The sequence below is a fragment of the Mauremys reevesii genome, linkage group 1 (assembly GCF_016161935.1).
Source record: "Mauremys reevesii isolate NIE-2019 linkage group 1, ASM1616193v1, whole genome shotgun sequence".
NCBI lineage: Eukaryota > Metazoa > Chordata > Testudines > Geoemydidae > Mauremys > Mauremys reevesii.
Window position 1 is genome coordinate 317,364,022 of NC_052623.1, and position 21,046 is coordinate 317,385,067.

The 21,046-nt window shown below is 40.0% G+C and overlaps 1 protein-coding gene across 1 annotated transcript in view; it reads right to left on the reverse strand.

Annotated features, from left to right (window-relative positions):
• Positions 1 to 1,123: 1,123 nt before the first annotated feature.
• The window catches only part of FAM3C (FAM3 metabolism regulating signaling molecule C), a 52,612-nt gene continuing 32,689 nt past the window's right edge, over positions 1,124 to 21,046 (reverse strand). Inside the window, exons 6-10 of the mRNA XM_039519710.1 lie at positions 9,612 to 9,670; positions 8,311 to 8,361; positions 7,536 to 7,620; positions 4,174 to 4,300; positions 1,124 to 2,993 (exon numbers count right to left, since the gene is read on the reverse strand). Of these exons, the coding sequence (XP_039375644.1) occupies positions 2,904 to 2,993; positions 4,174 to 4,300; positions 7,536 to 7,620; positions 8,311 to 8,361; positions 9,612 to 9,670 (412 nt within the window). The 3' untranslated portion in view covers positions 1,124 to 2,903. The remainder of the gene's footprint in view (positions 2,994 to 4,173; positions 4,301 to 7,535; positions 7,621 to 8,310; positions 8,362 to 9,611; positions 9,671 to 21,046) is intronic.

The following is a 21,046-nucleotide window of genomic DNA, read 5'->3' on the forward strand; positions in this document are numbered from 1 at the left end:
TCAAGCAGCTCCCTACCTGCATCTGTGTGAACTGTCAGAAGCTTGTGAAACACTTATTGCCTCAGGACTGAATGATAATAGTATTAAAAAAAGTATGCAGATTGCATTACTTGGCTCAAACCACAAAGCACAGATTAGAACACAAACCTGTTTCTTGTATACCCTTCGACATTCAGCACATCTATCCAATCATTGTAATATTTGTCAACTTAGTATGAAAACTAAGAATTGGTCTGTTACAGAATTAGGTCGACATAAGGCAGCTTCTGTCAACCTAATTAGGTCAGGGTACACAATGCAGCCTTGTCCTGCCAATGTAAGTGCCCTACTACACCAACATCATAACTGCACCTCCACGAGATGCATAGGGCTTATGTCAGTGTAGTTAGGGCAATGCAATGTCCATGTAGACATTGCGTTAAGTTGGCTGTCATTCTTGTCAATTTCATGCTTCATGCTGGAGCCGTGAAATTGACAAGAAAGCCTGGGGCTCGTGGTGGGCTCTAGGTAGAGCCTGGTTGCCCCACAGATTGGCTTCCCACTCCCAACCAGGCTGCTGCTTGTGCTCGTAGCTGAGAGCCCTGCTGCCTCCAGACTCCCCACTGGGCTGGAGATGAGAAGCCTGGGCAGTTGCTCCCTCGCCCATCTGCCCCCATCGAGGAGGTGAGAAGCTTGAAGGGGCCGCTGGGCTCCCGGTAGGGAGCTATGAGCCCTGGCTCTCAGCTCCCCAGGTTACCCATCTTCAGTCGGTGGATGCGCTCCTGGTAAGGATGTGCACCACCAACAAAAGAAAGGTAGTGTGAACAGTACGTTAACCTAACATAGGTTGATTTAAGTTTGTAGTGTAGACACACCCCGTATGAATGTCATTTTGTTGGCACTCATATCAGAATAGTATTACACAGGCTAGTAAGACAATAGCCTAGAGAGATTATTCATATACAAACTGGATTTTTTTTTTTAATATAGCTATATAAACCCCTAAGTATTGTATCTTCAAGATTCTTTCAAATGGAATATTCACAGTACAAACATAAATGTATTTTGCCATTACCTAAACACTAAAGCTTATACATTCATTTTCTTGATTAATCTCACATTGTGAAATAAAGTTAGTTTCCAGTTTATAGAATTGAGGGGATTTTTACTTTATTTGATGAAAAAAATATACATGGTATTGACACGTATGATGTAATCTCTCTCAAATAAGAACTAAAAATTTGCATGATATTTTACAAATGGTTTCACTGTATAAGGTGCATTTATTGCTGTTCTACATTAAAGTTGAGGGAAAAACATTACATAGCAGGCTAGTTAGACAGAGAAAAAAATTCAAATTCCAGTCTTACTCATTCCTGTATTAGAGGTGGATATTATTCTGAACAAAGTAATCATTCCCTATATTGCTTTAAAGATTTTAGTGCATTATGTTTTAAGTTGGTCTCAGAAGATACTGATTATATAGCATTCTGAATAGCACTCTTTGTGATTCATATTGCAGTTCCTGACTTTTTTTTTTATGGTACTGCTCAAAGATGTTGACCATTTATACTAGAACATACAGTGTAAATAGAACTCCAAGAGATTAAATAGAATTCTGCTCTAGTTCCTGTACAGTAAATGCCTGGATAGTCAGTTTCACTGTACTCACTTTGTATTCAGAAAAAAGTTCTAAGCCTGCCCTACTAAAAAATAAGTGATTTAAAAAAATAATTTCTACAGAAAATGTTCGGTTTTCCATTTACTCTTACATGAATTATGGTTTAAGGCCACTTTAACTTGGTCCAGTTTTTTAAAATCCATTGCTGAAAGGGATGAAGATAACAGTGTTAGCTAATTTTTCAATACCAATTGATACATATCTTAAAATGTGGTGCTCTCTGTAACATCCCATCCTAAGTACTGACTGAGTATCTTGATTCACATTAGAACTAGTACAGGTAGTAGTGAAATTGTGAATAATTACATATACTAAATTCCTATGAGGATACAGCCCATTTTCTAACATGCTTTCCTCACTGGGAAATCTTGCTCCTAGGACTAGAATTAAAACAGAACGGCATTCCATCATACAGCTCTATCATTCAGCTAGTTAACTATTGCTTAACAGCCATAGGCAGACCTGCCTATTTGTTTGTAATAAAAACAAAACAATTAAGTCATAGAACTGTTATTAAGCCAAGTATCTTCTACAAAGTAAACACTATTTCCATGTTAAATACAAATCTCTTCAAGCTTTTTTTTTAAATATCATGTACAAGTATTTATATAATTTACTTTTTTTAAATAAAAAATGTAATTGTGCTTCTCATGGCTGATCTACACTTTTGTATAAAGTATGCTGATTTTGTTGATTATTAGGTTTTTGGGGGGCTGCAAAACAAAATTCTAAAGCATTTGTACTAGACTAACCAAATAGATCTTTAATAAAAAGTGATGCTGCCATCAAAAGGCAGAGGCTAAAAAAATTAAAGCTCTTTAATTTCTCACTAAAATCTACATATTCCACAAAGGTTAAGGACTCACAGCAACATTTATATTTTGTTAGAGGACAGTACAATATCCTTCAGTATGAGTTCATTCCTTTACTGGGTACTTAATTTCTTCGTCAGTAGATCTAACATCATTATTTACCATAGGCAAACTAAATGGTGCACTTTGAGGAACGCTGTTTAGAAATGGTTCACTGTCTTTTTTATTTTGGGTCTATTTACAAAACAATTTCTAGATACGTTAGCAATAAATAATTCTGATATTCAAACTGTCAATGCTCATGCGCACACCGACAAGATGGATGCATGCTTTAAAAATATTTACATTACACAGTATCTTCTTCATAGCCCTCTCCCTTATAATAGCAGAAAGTGCATTTTCTCTCACATTCTTTGTTTGGAATCTGTGTTTTAATCTTGCTTCTGAGGGATACAGCCTTCCATCTCAACAACTTCTGGCCAGCCCTCATATTTGTTTGTATCCTTGTTGTTCTTTATATGCTATAAAGAGAGAACATGAATCCATTGTTAAAAGTAAAACCATTTGTCCTGTTACCATAATAAACTAGGCTACCACTGATTAATAATAATAATAAAAAAATGCCCTCCAGAAATGCATATACATCCTTTAGCAAAGGCTACTCTGTAGGTCTGAGACAGAACTAGAGACAAAATAAATTATTTTCCCTTATCTATATATAACCTAAATCTTAATCCAAATCATGAATACAAAATCAATGACCACAATAGAATATCTGCTAATAGCCATGAATCTGGAAAATTGGATGCTAAGTAGGCTCCTTAAGTCAGAGTTTCTCAAATGCGACCACCATGGTCTTTTCTTGTGGCCACAGCCTCCTGGGCTGTGATTGCGGGGAGAGGGAGGAAGAGGGGAAGGTGGGCTCTAAGCAGTGGCCCCTCTCCCAGGGCCTCCAGCAGCGGCTGGGCCCTGCTCCCCTCTGGAGAGACAAACTCTGGAAGTGCAGGCAGCTGGTGTTTCTAGTCTGTTTAGGTCCAGTAAAGAATAGAGACAAATGTAAATTGTTTTTATTACTGGAGTCTGAAAAAACCCTATAAATAAATTACGATTTGGACATGTATACGTGCATATTTATTTTGTTTTTCCTAAAGTTAATTTAGTATTTTAGGAAAAATTGTCAGCACAGCCACCAGCAAGAGTTGGTGGCCACACTCTGAGGCTACCAAAAAATTTGTTGTGAGAACCCCTTGCCTTAGACTATATGTAGGCACTGAAATAAGTGTTCTATTTTCAAAAGCAACTTGAAATAATTGGGATCTGTTGGGTGATTGGCATTTTTGAAAATTAGGCTACTTACTTAGGTGCCTAAATTTTGAATTTCAAACACCCATTTTTGAACTGACCTATATGACCATATTATAGCTACCTGGTTTTTTTAAAAAGTAAGAATAACTAAAACTCTGTAACATGAGTTTATTAGTTTTAATGTAGATCTATGTATCATTTTTCTAAGGTGCATATCACAGAATCCTTTTGTATATTTAAAAGAAGTTAAATATTCAAAGAATTATTTGTGGAACTTAAATACTAACTATTTACTGTGATACGTGTAAGACAATGATTGATGTTCATATAATAGGCTGAGCCTCGCTTAGTACAAATTGACTTATCACACTTTGAAAAGTAATATTAGCAACAAACCTGTTCAAATGGACTTTTAGTCTTAATTCCTTTTCCACCACAAAAGACCCAGTTGTCTCTAAAACCAAGGTTCGTAATAGACGTGCTTCCCAGTTCAGCAATCAGTTTCCGTGCCTCCTCATTAAGCCTTGAACAAAATGCAAAGTGTGTTAAATGTGAAAAATAGAATCTATGTAGCTAGATCCTTTATTGCTCAATTCACAATTCAGCTTCTAATTCACACAATACAATTTCCAGTTAGTTGGTTTTTGGGCTAGTGTTACAATTAGAATTGGGAATGCCTCTCTTTATGAGGCCCGTTGATCGAATGAGATTTCTACCATTTGATGCCAAAATCTCACATGTCCAGCAGGCGGATCCAAACTTGCAAAAACCAAGGCCTCCAGTGCTGCAAGGATCTATGCACATGCTTAACTTAAAAAATGTTAGTACTTCCACTGAGTTCAGTGGGACTACTCATGCTCAAAATTAAGCACACGTGAAATCTGGATCAGGATCTGATCACCACCTGCTCAGCCCATATCTATAGAGAACAATTTTTGGAATAGTATCACTCTCAATCAAACAGCCTTTCCAAGGTAGGCCTGATAGACTGTAGATTACAAATCAACCAGATGAATTATTTATCTTTTGTATGCTTTTCTCTAGGTTTTGATTTTATATTTTGAATGCTTGGATATCATAAAGCAGGCCATTTAGTCTGATCACAATTACGTGAAAGATGAAACGTATGATTGCTCAGGTCCCAATTTAAAATTAATGATGCTGCCCTTTGCCATAATTATGGCTCTAGATCTAAACAAACCAGTTATAGCAGGGAAGATAAAATGATGATATAACAAGATAAAGAACATTTTATTTCAAATTTATGAGGCAACCCTTTTTTCTCCTGCCAGCTACTATATTTTGGCCAGTAATTTAGCTCATTTTCAATTTCTGAGCACTCCACAAAACTTTTGATTACTACTAACTAATGTGGTACAATCATATGGTATGAATTCAAAATACATCACATTAAGCCAGAGCTTTGGGCACACCAAATTGAGTTAATTTATGGGCTACTGTCCTGTGATTGTACAGAATATTTAGACGGTTACATCCCACTAATGCAGCTCTACAGATAAGGCACAGATTTTGTTGAAAATGTTTGCATTTACTATTACCAGGATGCAATACTGATGAGGTTTTTGTTATTCATATGAAGTTACTAGTGAACATTAGAGTCTGGGTATTGACATGGACCGCCCAAACCCACATTCCTATTGACCTGTTGAGCTGCTGCTTTTTTTTTTTTTTTTTTGGCTGTCGTCACACTTAGATACCAGCTCTCGCAAGTACACAGCTGGGATATGATTACTGAAACAAAACAAAAGATATCTCTGCATCCATATTATTAAATATCATGAAGGGAAAAACGTGCAACAGGCAGCTAGTCAAAAGGGGAGGGGATGGTGGAAGACACACCTTCAGGAGTGGGGGAGAAGCAGAAGGAGGTTAGGAGGAGAAAAGTGATAATTTTTAACTGCCTTCTTTCCCTAGCACTAGTAGTTTGGAATAAGCAGCCACTTTTAATCCACTCTATTGTACAACCTAATTTGGGAACAGTTCAATATTATAAATCTAGGTTTTACCATAGAAAGTGGCTATTGTGCCATGATCTGCTACTGAAAGAACAGCTGGGCTGGAGGGGGATGGGTTAACAGAACTTGAAAAATATTTACAAAAAATGTTTTGAATACTTAATTTATTTCCTAATTAGGAAAAAGTTGCTCACAACTTTTTTGTTTGTTCTCATACTCTTCTTCCACAAGGAATTATTTTTCATAGTTGAAGTATAGGTTGCATAAAATTATTTGTAATGGCTATTTAGCTTTAAAAATGGAAATAATAGATAACCTATAACCTAATAGCAATAAAACACATCAGAGTCTGCATTACTTTGCTGTTGGTGAACACTCTGGTGGTTTGACTGTTTGCTTCACATCATCTCCTTGTGTAGACCAACAGTTTACTAAAGCATAACCTATTGTAGCTTACTGATATAGTGCAAATGCCACCACCTCAGTCACATACACTGGCAATTACAATACTTAAGCAAAAGGGAATCAACTAATAGTCATGATGACAACCTTAACTCTTGACTTATTTGCTTGTGTTGGTTTAAACAACATTTAGGGCCTGAGCTTGAGAACGATTAGATGAAACCTGAGATAGATGTATATTCATGTATGCAAAACTGAAACAACTGCACCTGCAATGTATGCTCAAACCATGGACCTAATATGAAATCAAAGAACTCATTAACTTTAGAACAAAAAAAAATGAACTTGCACAATCTATTGATATGGTAATGGCAAACAGACAGACATTACATATCTGCATTTGAAGAAGTGAGGTTTTTTAACCCATGAAAGCTTATGCACAAATAAATCTGTTAGTCTATAAGGTACCACTGGACTCCTTGTTGTTTTTGTGGATATAGACTAACACGGCTACCCCCTAATACATTACATATGTAGTTATTTAGAATCTCAGGGTTGGAAGGGACCTCAGGAGGTCATCTAGTCCAACCCCCTGCTCAAAGCAGGACCAATCCCGACAGAGTTTTTCCCTTTAGGGGCAGGAAATGGGCCCCTAAAGGACTGAATTCACAACCCTGGGTTTAGCAGGCTAATACTCAAACCACTGTCAAAGTTGTGCATGGGACACCTTCATTGCAAAAAGCCCATTTGATACCCAATTCATTGCTCCTTTTAACCTAAAAGGCTTTATAATCATAACTGCTACACATGTTGCATACTAAATACAGTAGAACCTCAGAGTTACAAACACTAGAGTTATGAACGGACCAGTCAACCACATACCTCATTTGGAACCAGAGGTACACAATCAGGCAGCAGTAGGGAGACACACACACAAAATACAGCACAGTACTGTGTTAAATGTAAACTACTAAAAAATAAAGGGAAAGTCGCATTTTTCTTCTGCACAGTCATGGTTCAAAGCTCTACGAAGTCAATGTTCCGTTGTAAACTTTTGAAAGAACAACCCTAAAGTTTTGTTCAGAGTTATGAACATTTCAGAGTTACGAACAACCTCCATTTCCAAGATGTCTGTAGCTCTGAGGTTCTACTGTATGCTTTATTTCTGCACAGCCTGGAGTATTCACTCTTCAGGTTACAAGATCATAAAAATTAAGAAACTTTCCCATAAAGGATAGCGTCAATGATATTTTCCCAGAAGCAAAACTTCTTCAAACATGTTTTAGGAACAGTTTAGGTTTTTTTCAGTACACATACATATATGTTAAGTATTTAAAAATGCAGGATATGCCACATTTACTATATTTGGTCAATACATACTTGGTTGCACCATCATCATAGGTTCCCATTAACACTACAGTTCCATCTTGAATGGACTTTAGGAAGTCAATAAATGGTGCCACATCTGAACAGAGACAGAATACACAAAATTACCGCATAATACAATTACCATAACAAATCTAGACAAGACACTATTCCTTCTGCAGTGCTAATTCAACATTGAGATATTCCTTATACACAGTTTAACACATGAAAATTAAGTGGGGGAAAAGATGACTAGAGCATCAGAGAAACTGTACCTTAATTTTATAGCTGCAGGTATTTTACTACACATAATAGGTGAAACTGGGGTTTGTTTCCATTTAAATTCAAAATGGTGGCAATAAACTGAAGCTATGGTAGCTCAAATTGGGAAAGTGCTAAATACCAAATTAGTCTAGTGGGAAAAAAAGCCAAAATTATATAACCCAAGAGCTGTGTGTTAGTCATTTAGGAAACCGATTTATTAGCACTACAATAACTCTTACTAGTAGAGTTTACATGCCATTTTGGCATACGATGGCTTCTTGAGTCTGCTGTTAGAATTGCCATTAGGGGGATCATTAGTCAGGAGGGCAAATGCCTTTATGTGCATGTGTACAGATAGAAGATATTTGTGCTTCTATTCTATTTCTCTCCTACCCTCACGACTATAGTAGTGTATATGAAATAACTACATAACTACTCAATTCGAACATTTAAAATGTAATCAGAAGCAATTTATTTTTGCCATTCAACATTATTTTTATACAAGAAACAATTCACAAACACTTACCTCCTCCCCACATGTCGAAGAACTTGGTGTCCAATGCTTCTCCTGTTTTGCCTAGAAAAAAAAGCTTACATTATCTCTCTCTATCCAAAGTTCTTTTAAGAATATATTCAACATTATAGATTTGAGAGCCTGCAAAAAAATACCATACTAATTCTCAGCTGGTATGTTCTCTTCCATGAAAACAACACCGTAACTGCCTATTACTGTACTACTATGCACAAGACAGACAAAGAGCAGCACTGCCGTCTTAGTGACAGAGCTACTCATGCAGCAGTAGAAAGATGAGTGGTTTTTTTCAATTTTAAGAACAGTAAAAAAAATGGCACATTCGTACTGGTTCCTGTATTTAATAAAAAAAAAAATTAGCTTTCACTACTTTTTATCCCTAATAGCAATGAGTGTGTGGAAAACAGGGCACTTTTTGCAGCTGACTGGAAATTCCATGGCAGCTTCATTTAAATTAAACACACAGAGGATTTCAATGAATTAGATACGAAAATTAATACTACAACCTGTTCATTTTGATCTGAGTTTATTTTATGCTGTTCCACAGTCAGTTTTTGATATGCACTGAAAATACAAAAAACTACATCATAACTGCATTGTAGAAGATAGCAGGGCATTTCAGCTGCTCCCTACCTAACTGCCATATTTTGGTCTCTGGTCAGATGGAGACAGTTTAAGATTGAGGCATAAGCACATTAGCTGGATAGAACATAATCTTGTAATAAGTAACATTTGGTGGAAAGATTTGTGGCTGTGGAATCATGGCATGAAACTTAGTTATGAAAGAATGACTGATTCTATTCTGGCATTATCAATGGAACTTTTAACTAAGCTCCACTGAAAACAAGTGCAAGAAGAATTTGGCTCACGGAATCTTTACTACTGGTGGTGTCACATTAACAAATAAAGAGCACTACTTGACTTTGGAAGCATGGCAGGTTTTTTTCCATTTTACATGTAAACAGAACATATATTAGCTGATAATCACTGAGATAAAATAAACATGGAGCCTGTGAACCCATTTTACAGTAAAATTTTTAGAGAAGAATTGAACTAAAATTTGAAGTTTTCCACACTGCATTTCTAAACTAAACTATAATTAAGAGATTTTTTGCAACATTACTTTCAATATAAATCTGAGGGTTTGCTTCCTATGACTCCCCTCCCTCACTTTTTCTTCTCTCTCTCTCTTTGTCTCCTGGCGGTCTTTCTCCCGCCCTCCCTAAATGCCTTAAGAACTATTTGAAAAATGGTCTTTAAATGAAAATACTTTGTACATTTAAAATATGACTTACCATTTATCAAAGCTATATTTATTCCTCTGCCAACATTATTCTTTACACCACTCATTAAACTGAAACAAAATAAAAAAATGTTTACATCAGAATTATGACAAACTTCTGATACAAGCATTTCATATTTTTTAAAAGGCAATACTGAAAAGTTGGTGGTAATGACTATAAATCAGAAGTTAGGAACTATAGAAAACTGATAAGGAAAATCAAGGGACACAAGAAGAAATTTATGATCAGAGTTAAGGATAATAAGGAGTTTTTAAAAATATATCAGAAACAAAAAGGATCCTGACAACGATGTTGGTCCATTAGTAGATGGAAATGATAGAATGATCAACACCACAAGAGGCAGAAGTGTTCAATAAATATTTAAATTCTGTATTTGGAGGGGAAAAACAGATGATGTAGTCTCATTATATTGTGACAACACACTTTCCATTCCACTCACGTCTCTGCAGGTTGTTAAACAGACGCTACATTAGTCATACATTTTTAAAATGAGCAGGTCCACATAACTTGCATAGAAAAATTTTAGAAGAGCTGGTTGAGGAGCTTGCTGGACATTAACGTTTACTTTCAACTAGTCTTGGAGCACTGGGAAAGTTCCAGAAGGCTGGAAGAAAGCTAATGTTGTGCCAATTTTTAAAAGGGTTAAATGGGATGTCCCAGGTAATTATAGGCCCATCAGCCTGACACTGACCCCAGCAAGCTAATGACCTCAGGCAGATATGGGACTCCATTAATGATGAAGTAAAGGAGGGTAATGTAATTAATGTAAATCAATACAGGTTGATGGAAAACAGGTCCTGTCAAACTAACTTGGTGTGGATATAATATACTTAGACTTTTCACTTGGTACCACATAATACTTTGATTACAAAACTAGAATATAAAATTAAGATGAGACGCATTAAATTGATTCAAAAGTGGCTGATAGAGCCACATGGTGGTGATTCCCCATTTACAGTTACATTTTGAAATCTGTTTCCCATGGGGTCCTGTATGGGCTGGTTCTTGGCCCTACACTAATTAACATTTTTATCAATAACCTGGAAGAAAAAGTAATCACTGATAAAGTCTGCAGATGACCAAAAATTAGGGGAGTGGTAAAAAAAAATGATGAGATTCAGAGTGATCTAGATCACTTGGTAAACTGGAAGCAAGCTGTTTTAACACAGCTAGATGTAAATGTATACATCTGGGAACAAAGAATCTAGGCCATACTTTACAGGATGGGGGACTCTACCCTGGGAAACAGTGACTCTGAAAAAGATTTGGAGGTGGTGGCAATTGGGTAATCAGCTGAACACAAACTCCCAAGTGTGACACTGTGGCCAAAAGAGCTAATGAGATCTTCAGATGCATAAACGGGAATTTGAACAGGAATGGAGATGCTATTTTACTTTTGCATTTGGCAATGGTGCAACTGCTGCTGGAATACTTTGTCCAGTTCTAGTGCTCACAAGTCAAGAAGGATGTTGATAAATAGGAGAGGGTTCAGAGAAGAGTCATAAGAATGATTAAAGGATTATAAAACATGCATTATAGTGATAGACTTAAAGGGCTCAATCTATTTAGCTTAAAGAAATGGGAAGGGGTGATTTGATTAGTCTCTAAGTACCCACATGGGGAAACGTATTTAATAATGGACACTTCAGTTTAGCGGAGAAAGGTGTAACAATTAAATTGCTGGAAATTGAAGCTAAACAAATTCAGACTGGAAATAAGGCATACATTTTTAACAATGAGTAATTAATAATTGTAACAATTTACCAATCATCTTGGTGGATTCTCCATCACTGACCATTTTTAAATCAAGATTGGATGTTTTTCAAAAAGATATGCTCTGGGAATTGTTCTGGGGAAGTTCTAGGACCTATGCCTTACAAGAATTCAGACTAGATGATCGTAATAGTCCTTTCTGGCCTGGGAATCTATGATTATGCTTTTATGGAAGCTCTGAATTGAGGCTAGGGAACGGAGTCATCCTTAATTGTTCCCTGCTTAACTTGGTCAGCTGACTTCTTCTATTATGGCTATTTTTGATAGACTAACCATGTTTATATGGCTGGACTGTTAATGTTTTCTTAAATTATCAAGAAATAAAATTAAGTACATTTTTGGCAAGTTTATTTGTTTTAAGAAGTGGTAAGAATTGACCCTAAGGATACAAAATGTTTATGGAAGTTTTAATAAAACATACAACTTTAACAAGATTTCATCTCAATACATTTGAAGTAAAAGGCAGGCACTTATGTACTAGGTCCTAGTAACTAGGATATAGTCTCTGTTCAGATAAAGATTTAAACACAATTTTGACCAATAAGGACTCTATATTCTTCCAGTAATACTATAGAATTTGGCCCAAATGTTATGCTTTTTTATAAATATACAACCAATGGAAATGTTTCCAATTCCAATTAACTAGGATATGAGAAAGTGAAAGCAACTAGTCCTGTTTTCATTGGTCACATGAAAGAAATGCAAAAAAAGTTAAAAAAGCACAATAAAAAAATAAATGAGATGTGTAAAAAGTTTCAGCACTCAGAGTGCAGTTACACTGCAATGGCAGAGTATACAATGGCAGCAATCTATGATAAAAAGTTATTTCACTGCACCCAAAGATATGTTGGACAGTCCAAAGAACATACAAATAAGGTCCCTGTAATAAACAGCTAACAAGTTAAAAAGAAACAAATGTGGGTGAAAACAAATTAGATGACCATGAGATGGGGTTCGAGAAGGCTGCAGAAATAAGGTGCCATAGCTACTCTTAGGCTCTGATGCCAGAAAGCACTTAAGCATGTGTCTAAATTTAGGCACCTGCTCAAGTCCCACTGACTTCACAGTGAGACTTTAGGATGTGCTTACATGCTAGCCTGAATAGAGTGCTCTCCTGAATTGGGATCTCAGTTTGTGCTCACTTCTTAAGGAGCATGTTTTTCTGATATGCTTTAAATTTTAATCAGTTTACTTCTCTGGTCAGTTATTTTCAGTCCAATTTCACAAACCCCATTGGAGAATTTGCTTCTGAAGGGCAGTATCCATGCCGACACAACAGCAGCAACTTGAGCTGCAACACAATGGTCCACTATTGTTCCCCCACACTGATGTCAAAATACCATCTATTAAAGTCCTTCAATCTATGATGCAATCCACCTCTGCTGAGACTGCAAATAAAGGCATTACTTAGTGCCAGTTCTGGTAGACACCAGCTCATTTCAGATTGGGCACGGAACAGCAATCAGTTGATAGTAACTTTGTTACTGTGACTGTATCTGAACCAGTAATTAGAGATTAAAGGTTCCATATTCCTCTACTAGTTCCCTGAGTTATAGTCTGTCTGCCAAGAATTTTGAGTAAAAATACAACCCACAACAGGGCCGCCCAGAGGATTCCGGGGGCCTGGGGTCTTCGGCGGCGGGGGGCTCTTCCGTTCCGGGACCTGAATTACCGCCGAAGACCGAGCTGAACTTCGGCGGCGGGTCCCGCTTCGGCGGTAATTCGCTCCTGGGCCCGGCCCCGCAAGAGTTTTCCGGGCCCCCCGGAGCGAGTGAAGGACCCCACTCCAGGGGCCCCGAAAAACTCTCGTGGGGGCCCACAGGGGCCCTGGGCAAATTGCCCCTCTTGCCCCCCCCGGGCGGCCCTGACCCACAACAGGATTTAAACTCAATAACCTTTAAAATAAAAGACAAGTAATTTTCTGCTAGGCTACAAAGTTAGGCTCTGGTTAACTCTCTCAGGGGATACCAGAGGTATTTTGGTGACTGGCGGGCTTCCATATTTTTCCATTAATTCAATTGAAACATATGGCAAATGAAAATACCTGTACAAATGTGAATGAAAAGGGCAGTAAAGTTCTAAGTACATTCTTTGGGTCATACTAAATTCTCTGTGTAGTCAAAGTTTTGTGAATGTTTAATTTACCATGTTTTTATTCAACACAAAAAAAGTTAGAAGAATTTCCCTTTAATTTGGCTATAGATTTCTTCACAAATAGGTACCTATCAAGAGAATGCAACGTTTGAGTGATCAGTTGTCCATAAAACCACAAAGACTGAAGTTACAGCACTCTGTACTGTAAGGGAAATACACCGGATTTCCCAAGTTCAATTCTTCTTCAAGTAGATGGAGCCATGTATTCCACATGCATGTGCCCAGCACACCAGAGCCAGAGAATCGTGCCTACCAGTAACCGCAGAAGGATGGTGCTTGCACCTCGTGGCCATAGCCCCTCCCCTGGCTAGATGAGGTGGCACCATCATGACTCCCCTCAGTTCCTTCTTACTGCCTGTGACCACAGTCAGAGCTCGTGTGGTTTTTAACCTCACAATTCATCTCTCTTTTAGTGACTTATTCTAGTTGTATATATTGTAGTTAGTACCTTAGTGAGAGTTAGTTATGCTTAGTTAGTTTTTCCCTGATGATACTCTCACCAGGATTCAAACATTGTCTGTTGCATGAGCGAACAATCCCCAACAACAATCCCCACACTAGGTGTTGCTTTGCTTAGGTGAAGCCTGTGTCAAGGAGCCGTGTTTATTTGCAAATACACCTCTACCTTGATAGAACACTGTCCTCGGGAGCCAAAAAAATCTTACAGTATTCTAGGTGAAACCGTGTTATATCGAACTTGCTTTGATCCACTGGAGTGCGCAGCCCTGCCCCCCGGAGCACTGCTTTACCACATTATATCCAAATTCGTGTTATATTGGGGTAGAGGTGTAGTTCACAAAACACAATAAGATGGCAAGGGATATTCACTTACAGCAGCAGCTTCTCAAACAGGCCATTTGGCCTGCAATGGCACTGAGGTCTGTGTGGGATCGGAGGTTACCCTCAGGTTCAGAGAGGGCTGTTTCACACTTTGGAGCTGGCACCTCTCCGAAGTCATTCTCTGTCTAGTGCACCAAGGAAAAGGTTTCATAATACCAGTCAAGACCACTGCAGCCTCATGGAGAGTCTTCCTCCTCCTCCAAAAAGTATAGATTGACACAGGATTACTGCTGGCACACAGCATGAAGCAGGCCCTTCCAATTGCTCCCTGCTACCAGGTAGGGAATTGAGAGACCCCATACCATCGACTCCAGCTCTGGCGCTGGGACATCTGTTGAATCCAGTATTGGCAAAGGTTGTGATGGCACCGGCTGTTTTCACACTAGCAGCATATCAGGCAGCAATAGACCTCCTCTGCCTTTCTGTCCTGAGCTCTCCCTTGGTCCAGAATGTAGGCCAAGCTACGACATTTACAGCCCTGCTGTCTGGATAGGCTGTTGAACCCTTGGGTCCGTGGGCACTGCATCCCAACATTCCCCGTGCTAATGACTGTAGAAGCAATGCCAGCACTGGGCTCAGCACAAGGGACCTCCTCAGCACTGGAAGCTCTTTGGCATGCTGCCGTGGCAACATTCTCTGCCCTCCACCTCCGCTGATTTGAGAATCGACATCGTGTTCAGCACTGGAAACAATGGAGGTGCACTTGGTGACGGCAGTACCATTTCCACCAGCAGCACTGGTTCCTCCTTTGTTTTGGGCAACAGATTCATCAAACTGCACCTTCAGGGTTGACTCTATCCTTATTCCCATAATCCCAAGACGCCTCAGTGTCCAAGTCAGGATCCTCCTTCTGATCTCCATCACCCAATTGGAGGCTGTTTATGGAGCAACATGTGTACAGGATTGGCAATGATCTCGCCGTAGAGAGAGGGGCCCATGGCCTGATGTCTCCTCGCCACTACTGCTCTACCCCTATGCCCAGTGGTCCCCATGGAATCAGTGGAACAATCCTCAGTCATGGAAGTCTCGGCTCACTCCCAGGTGAGATAATTAGGCAGGTTGGTGGCTGGGGCCATCGATGCATTGCAAGCTCAACTACTGGAGGCTCTGCCAGGCGAGGGTTAATTGGATTTGTTCAATCCAGGTCCACCACTTCAGGAGCAGGCTCCAGCCCTTGCAGAGTTAACTGCCTCCTCCTCATCCCTGGATGATTCAGCAATGCCCAGTTCTTCCTCCCCTCCAGTACCTGAGGACTTCAGGGCCTACCAGACCTTTTGCAATATGTGGGTGCTTCTCTGGGCATTCAGACAGAGTTCCTGCAGGAAAATACCCACAAGTTACTGGATATTCTGCAGCCATCTGGCCCAGGAAGGGTGGCTCTCCCCATCAAAGACATGCTTCAGGAACATGCAAAGGTTGTTTGGCGCATGCTGGCTTCAGTGCCACCTACTACAAAGCAATTGGAGAAACACTACTTTTTAGTGGTGCAGGGGACTTGAGGGTTTTACTCCCACCCAGCCACTAATTCCTTGGTTGTAACCACAGTTAACAACAAGGGCTCAGCAAGGCAGGTTTAAGTCTACCCCTAAGCACAAGGACTCGAAAAAGATGGACTCACTGAGTAGATAAATCTGTATCTCCTCTTCCCTGCAAATGCAGATTGACAACTAGGAGGCACTACTGTCCAAGTATGATTTTGTAAATTAGTCAGCCATGTATAAATTTGCAGACCAGCTGCCTAAAACCTCCAGGGACGTTTTAGGTGTTTATCATGGAAGGCTACTTTGTGGCCAAGACAGCGCTATAGTCCACGCTAGATGGCGCAGACGCTTCAGCCAATGTAACGGCCTTCATGGTAACCATGAGAAGGTCATCCTGGCTGCAGAGTTCTGGAATTGCTCCAGATATGCAGCAGGACATAGAGGTCTTACCCTCGACGATGGGCTGTTTTTTTTTTTTTTTTAAAGACAAAATGGATGAAACTCTGCACTCCTTCAAGGATTCTAGGGCTACCCTATATTCTTTGTGCAGGGGCTGCACCAGCAAATCAGAGGCGCTATTATAGCAGACAACAGCAGGAGCAACTGTACTGCCTGCAACATCCCTTTGGGCAGACTTTCCCGCCCATGAGAAAGCAGGACTACCCCAGAAAGGGGCTCATATGTGGAAGCATCCAGGTCCAGGTTTAGGCCAGTCCACACACCCCTCCCCAACCAGCTATCACGTGCCCATTTTGACTCATTGGTCCAGAACAGTAGTCCAGTCATGACTTCTACCAGTCCTCCCCAATCGGGGATAGCCTCACTCATTTTCTTAGTGTTTGGGACTCGATTACTACCAACAGTTGGGTCCTAAGCACTGTCAGACTGGGCTATGCTATCCAGTTCCTCTGCACACCTCCTTCCCACTCTCTAGGTTTTTAGGAACCCCTTTTATGAGATACTACTCCTCGAGCAGGTCCAGTCTCTTCTGGCTTTGGGAGCAGTGGAAGAGGTTCCTCCGGAATAACAGGATCACGGTTTTTACTACCAGTATTTTCTGGTTTCCAAATCCAAAGGAGGGGTAAAACCTATGCTCAACCTCTGCAATCTTAACAAATATAACAGGCACACAAGGTTCCGAATGGTCATCTATCTTCCCTGTGTTCTCTGAGAACGATTGGTTTGCTGTTCTGGACCTTCAAGACACTTATTTCCGTGTGGCAATTTTCCTGAGCCACAGATAATTTCTCTGATTTGTCATGGAGAATTGTCATTTTCAGTACACGGTCCTGCCTTTTAGTCTGTCTTCTGTCCGCAGATTATTACCAGATGTAGGGTCATAGTGATAGTGTAACTCACGAAGAAGGTAATCCATGTCTTCCCGTACCTGGATGACTGGCTACCAAGAGGCAGAGTCAAAGAAGTCATCCTTCCTTATGTATGCATTACACTGCGCTTACTCAACCATCTGGCTCTCACCCTAAACACTGGAAAGTTAATGTTGGTCCACACTCAAAATTGAGTTCACTGGTGGCCCTAATAGGCTCTACAACTTTGAGAGCGTTTTTGCCAGCTGACCGTTTCCAGACAGTTTGTTGCCTTTGTCTCAGTCTGCAGTCTCAACCTTCCATGACAGTTTGGATGTGTCTGAGGCTCTTGTGCCATATGTCAACATGCATGCAGTTGGTTTAGCTTCCAAGGTTGTGCCTTCAGCCTTTTCAAATATTGCCCAGGACAGTTTACCATCCAACCCTCCACACCTTGGATAGGTTGGTCCATGCCTCCCTCTATTGATCTTGACTCCTTGCACTGGTGGATGGTTCAGGGGAACATATGTCAAGGTCTTCCCTTCATCTGGCCCTTCCTGATCATGACTGTTGTCACTGATGCATCCCTGATAAGTTGGGGAGAGTATCTGGGGTTGTTACAGGTTCAAGGTTTGTGGTCCGAGCAGGAAGCTTCACTGCATACCAACGTGCTGGAAGTTCAGGCCATATATAATGCCTGTCATGCTTCCCTAGACCTCATCAAGTGTTCAGTGGTTCACATACTTACCAACAACACCACTGCAATGTATTACATGAAGATGCAAGAGGGAGCACACTTCAGAGTGTTTTGCCAAGAGTCAATCAGGTTATGGCAATTCTGCATCAACGAGTATCTCTCAATAGCTAATCACTTGCCCAGAGTCCAGAATCATCTCGTGGACCATCTCAGCAGGAATTTTTCCCTATGTCACAAGCAGTCCCTGAAGCCCAGTGTTCTGCAAATCATTTTCACGGCTTGGGGCATCCTGTTCGCTATGAGGGACAACAGGAAATCAAGCAGTCCTCAGTCTCGACTCCCTGACTGCCTTTCACATCAGCCAGCAGTTGACACTCCTGTATACTTACCCTCCGATACCGATCATTTCACAGGTCATCCTGTGACCATCCACAGCTGAAAGTGGATCAAGGCCAAGGTCATCCTCATTGCCCCATGGCACTTTTTTTGGTCCTCTTACTATGTTTTTTAATTTGGGGTTATACATTTAAATTGAACCTCTATTATGGTGTCTTTAAAAACTTTCCATGCAGCTTGCAGGAAATTCACTTTTGGGACTGTACCTTTTAATTTCTGTTTAACTAACTTCCTCATTTTTGTGTACTTCCCCTTTCTGAAAATACATGCTCCCTTGGTAGGTTGCTTTGGTATCCTCCCCCGCGATGTTAAACTGTATTATGGTATGGTCACTTTTACCAAGCGGTTCAGCTACATTCACCTCTTGGATCAGATCTTGTGCTCCACTTAGGACTAAATCAAGAATTTCCTCTCTTCTTGTAAGTTCCAGGACCAGCAGCTCCAAGAAGCAGTCATTTAAGGTGTCAAGAAACTCTCTCTGCATCCCATCCTGAGGTGACATGTAGCCAGTCAATATGGGGATAGCAGAAATCCCCATTGTTGAGTTTATTTTTATAGCCTCTCTAATCTCCCTCCCTTTCACAGTCACTATCACCATCATGGTCAGGTGGTCAGTAGTATATCCCTACTACTATATATATTATTCAAGCATGGAATTACTATCCATAGAGAATGTATGGTACAGTTTGGTTCATTTAAGATTTCTACTTCATTGGACTCTATGCTTTTTTCCCCCATATAAAGTGCCATTTTGTACCCTGGTATGATCATATTCCATTGATTATCCTCATTCCACCAAATTTCTATATCAATATTCTAATTTAATACAAGGCTCTCAAGTTCACCCATATTAGTATTCAGTACCTCTTGTTGCGGTTGCTTGAAGTATCTAGCACTTGCCAGAACACAGCTAAAACTTCAGTAACTCAGAAATAGTCTCTGCTTTCCTTCAGTAATTACCTAATCTGTTCTCTGATCAGAATAAAAACAAGTGACTAATTTCAACAAAGGAGGATTAACTATTTAGGGAATTTTACAAAGAAACATTCTACTTCAGTATAGTATTACGGGAACATAGACCAACAATTGTTTTCTTCTAGAATAAAACTGCCTTCAGGGATCAAACGTAAAAAGAGATACGACAGTATTCTGCAGTAATCATTCAGACCAATCCAGTACTGATACTATGAGATGCAAGGGTTTCGAACCATATCATCTCATACTTTCATGATCTTGAACTGCACCAGCTCTACAGGAAAATTGTATTTTCCCTCAAAATCGCCAACCATCCAAAAGAAAATTTCCTAATGAAGTTTAGTCTGAAATGTCAATAGATTTTGGAACTCAACGTAAAGCAAATGCATTAATTTATGTTGAATGTTCATTTACCTCTGTAACAGTGCTATTCAATTTGACTTGCTTTATTAGCTGGCTGTTGGATGTTTGCTGTACAGTAACTCCTCACTTATCATCCCGGTTAACGTGTTTCTTTGTTAGGTTGCTGATCAATTAGACAACATGCTCATTTAAAGTTATGCAATGCTCTCTTATAATGTTTGGCAGCCGCCTGCTTTGTCCACTGCTTTCAGGAAGAGCAGCCCGTTGGAGCTACCTGGTGGGGGCTTGGAACCAGGGTAGACCAGCAGGCCCCCCCATCAGCTCCCCTAAGTTCCTTGTGCAGCAGTTGCCTAGCAGGATATCAATTGCCAAGTAGTTCAGCTGTCCCTCCCCCCACTGCCATATACTGCTCCTACCCACTGCCTTGGAGCTGCTACTGGGAGCCTCCTGCTTGCTGTGCAGAGGGGATGGGGGGCCCTCCACAGGAGAAAGGGGTGCTAATATCAGGGTGTCCCCTCCCTCCGCTCCTGAACCCTATCTCCACAGAGCAAGGGGGGACAGGACAGGGCTCAGGACAGAGGAAGCTTTCTGGCAGCAGCTGCTGTCTCAACTTGCTGATCTACTTAAAAAGGCAGCATACTTAGAATGTGGTCAGCGTACTTCAAGGGGCAATGTGCATCTCTCTCTCACACACACACGGTGTGTCTCTCCCCCTCCCCTCCTCCCACACACACAGTGTGTGTGTCTGTCCCTCTCTGCCATGTTGTGTCTCCTCCCTCCATTCCTACTGTCTCGTAGTGTGTGAGGCTACATTAACATGTTAACCCTTGAGGGCTCAGTAGAGTGCTAGTTCATTATTTAGCAGTAAAGCATTCCCTGGGAAATATCCCACCTCAACCAAGCTTCACAGTCATCATTGCTGTGTACAGTATTAAATTGTTTGTTTAAAATTTATACTGTGTATATGTGTATACACACACACACACACATACTTATAGTCTGTCTGGCGAAAAAAATTTCCTGGAACATAATCTAACCTCCCTCTGCCCCCACATTTACATTAATTCTTATAGGGAAATTGGATTCACTTAACATTGTTTCATTTAAAGTAGCATTTTTCAGGAACATAACTACAATGTTAAGCGATGAGTTACTGTACAAACAGATCTGAATAATCACCTGAGCACAGATAATGAAGGGCAATCTAAAGCAACCATAAAACAGCTGCATTATCTAAAGTGAATTCTTGCTTAGTGGCTAGATCTTTCTCCTCACCCTCCAGGTGGCAGCAGCAGTGATAAGCATGTACAAATGTAATACTGAATTTCTCAGAAGAGGGCAGCAGCTTGCTGGTTTTAGAATACTAATCCAAATATTGAGTCAACATATTATGTGAGCTTTTAAAATATAAGTCAAAGGCACTGCATTAAAAAATAAAGA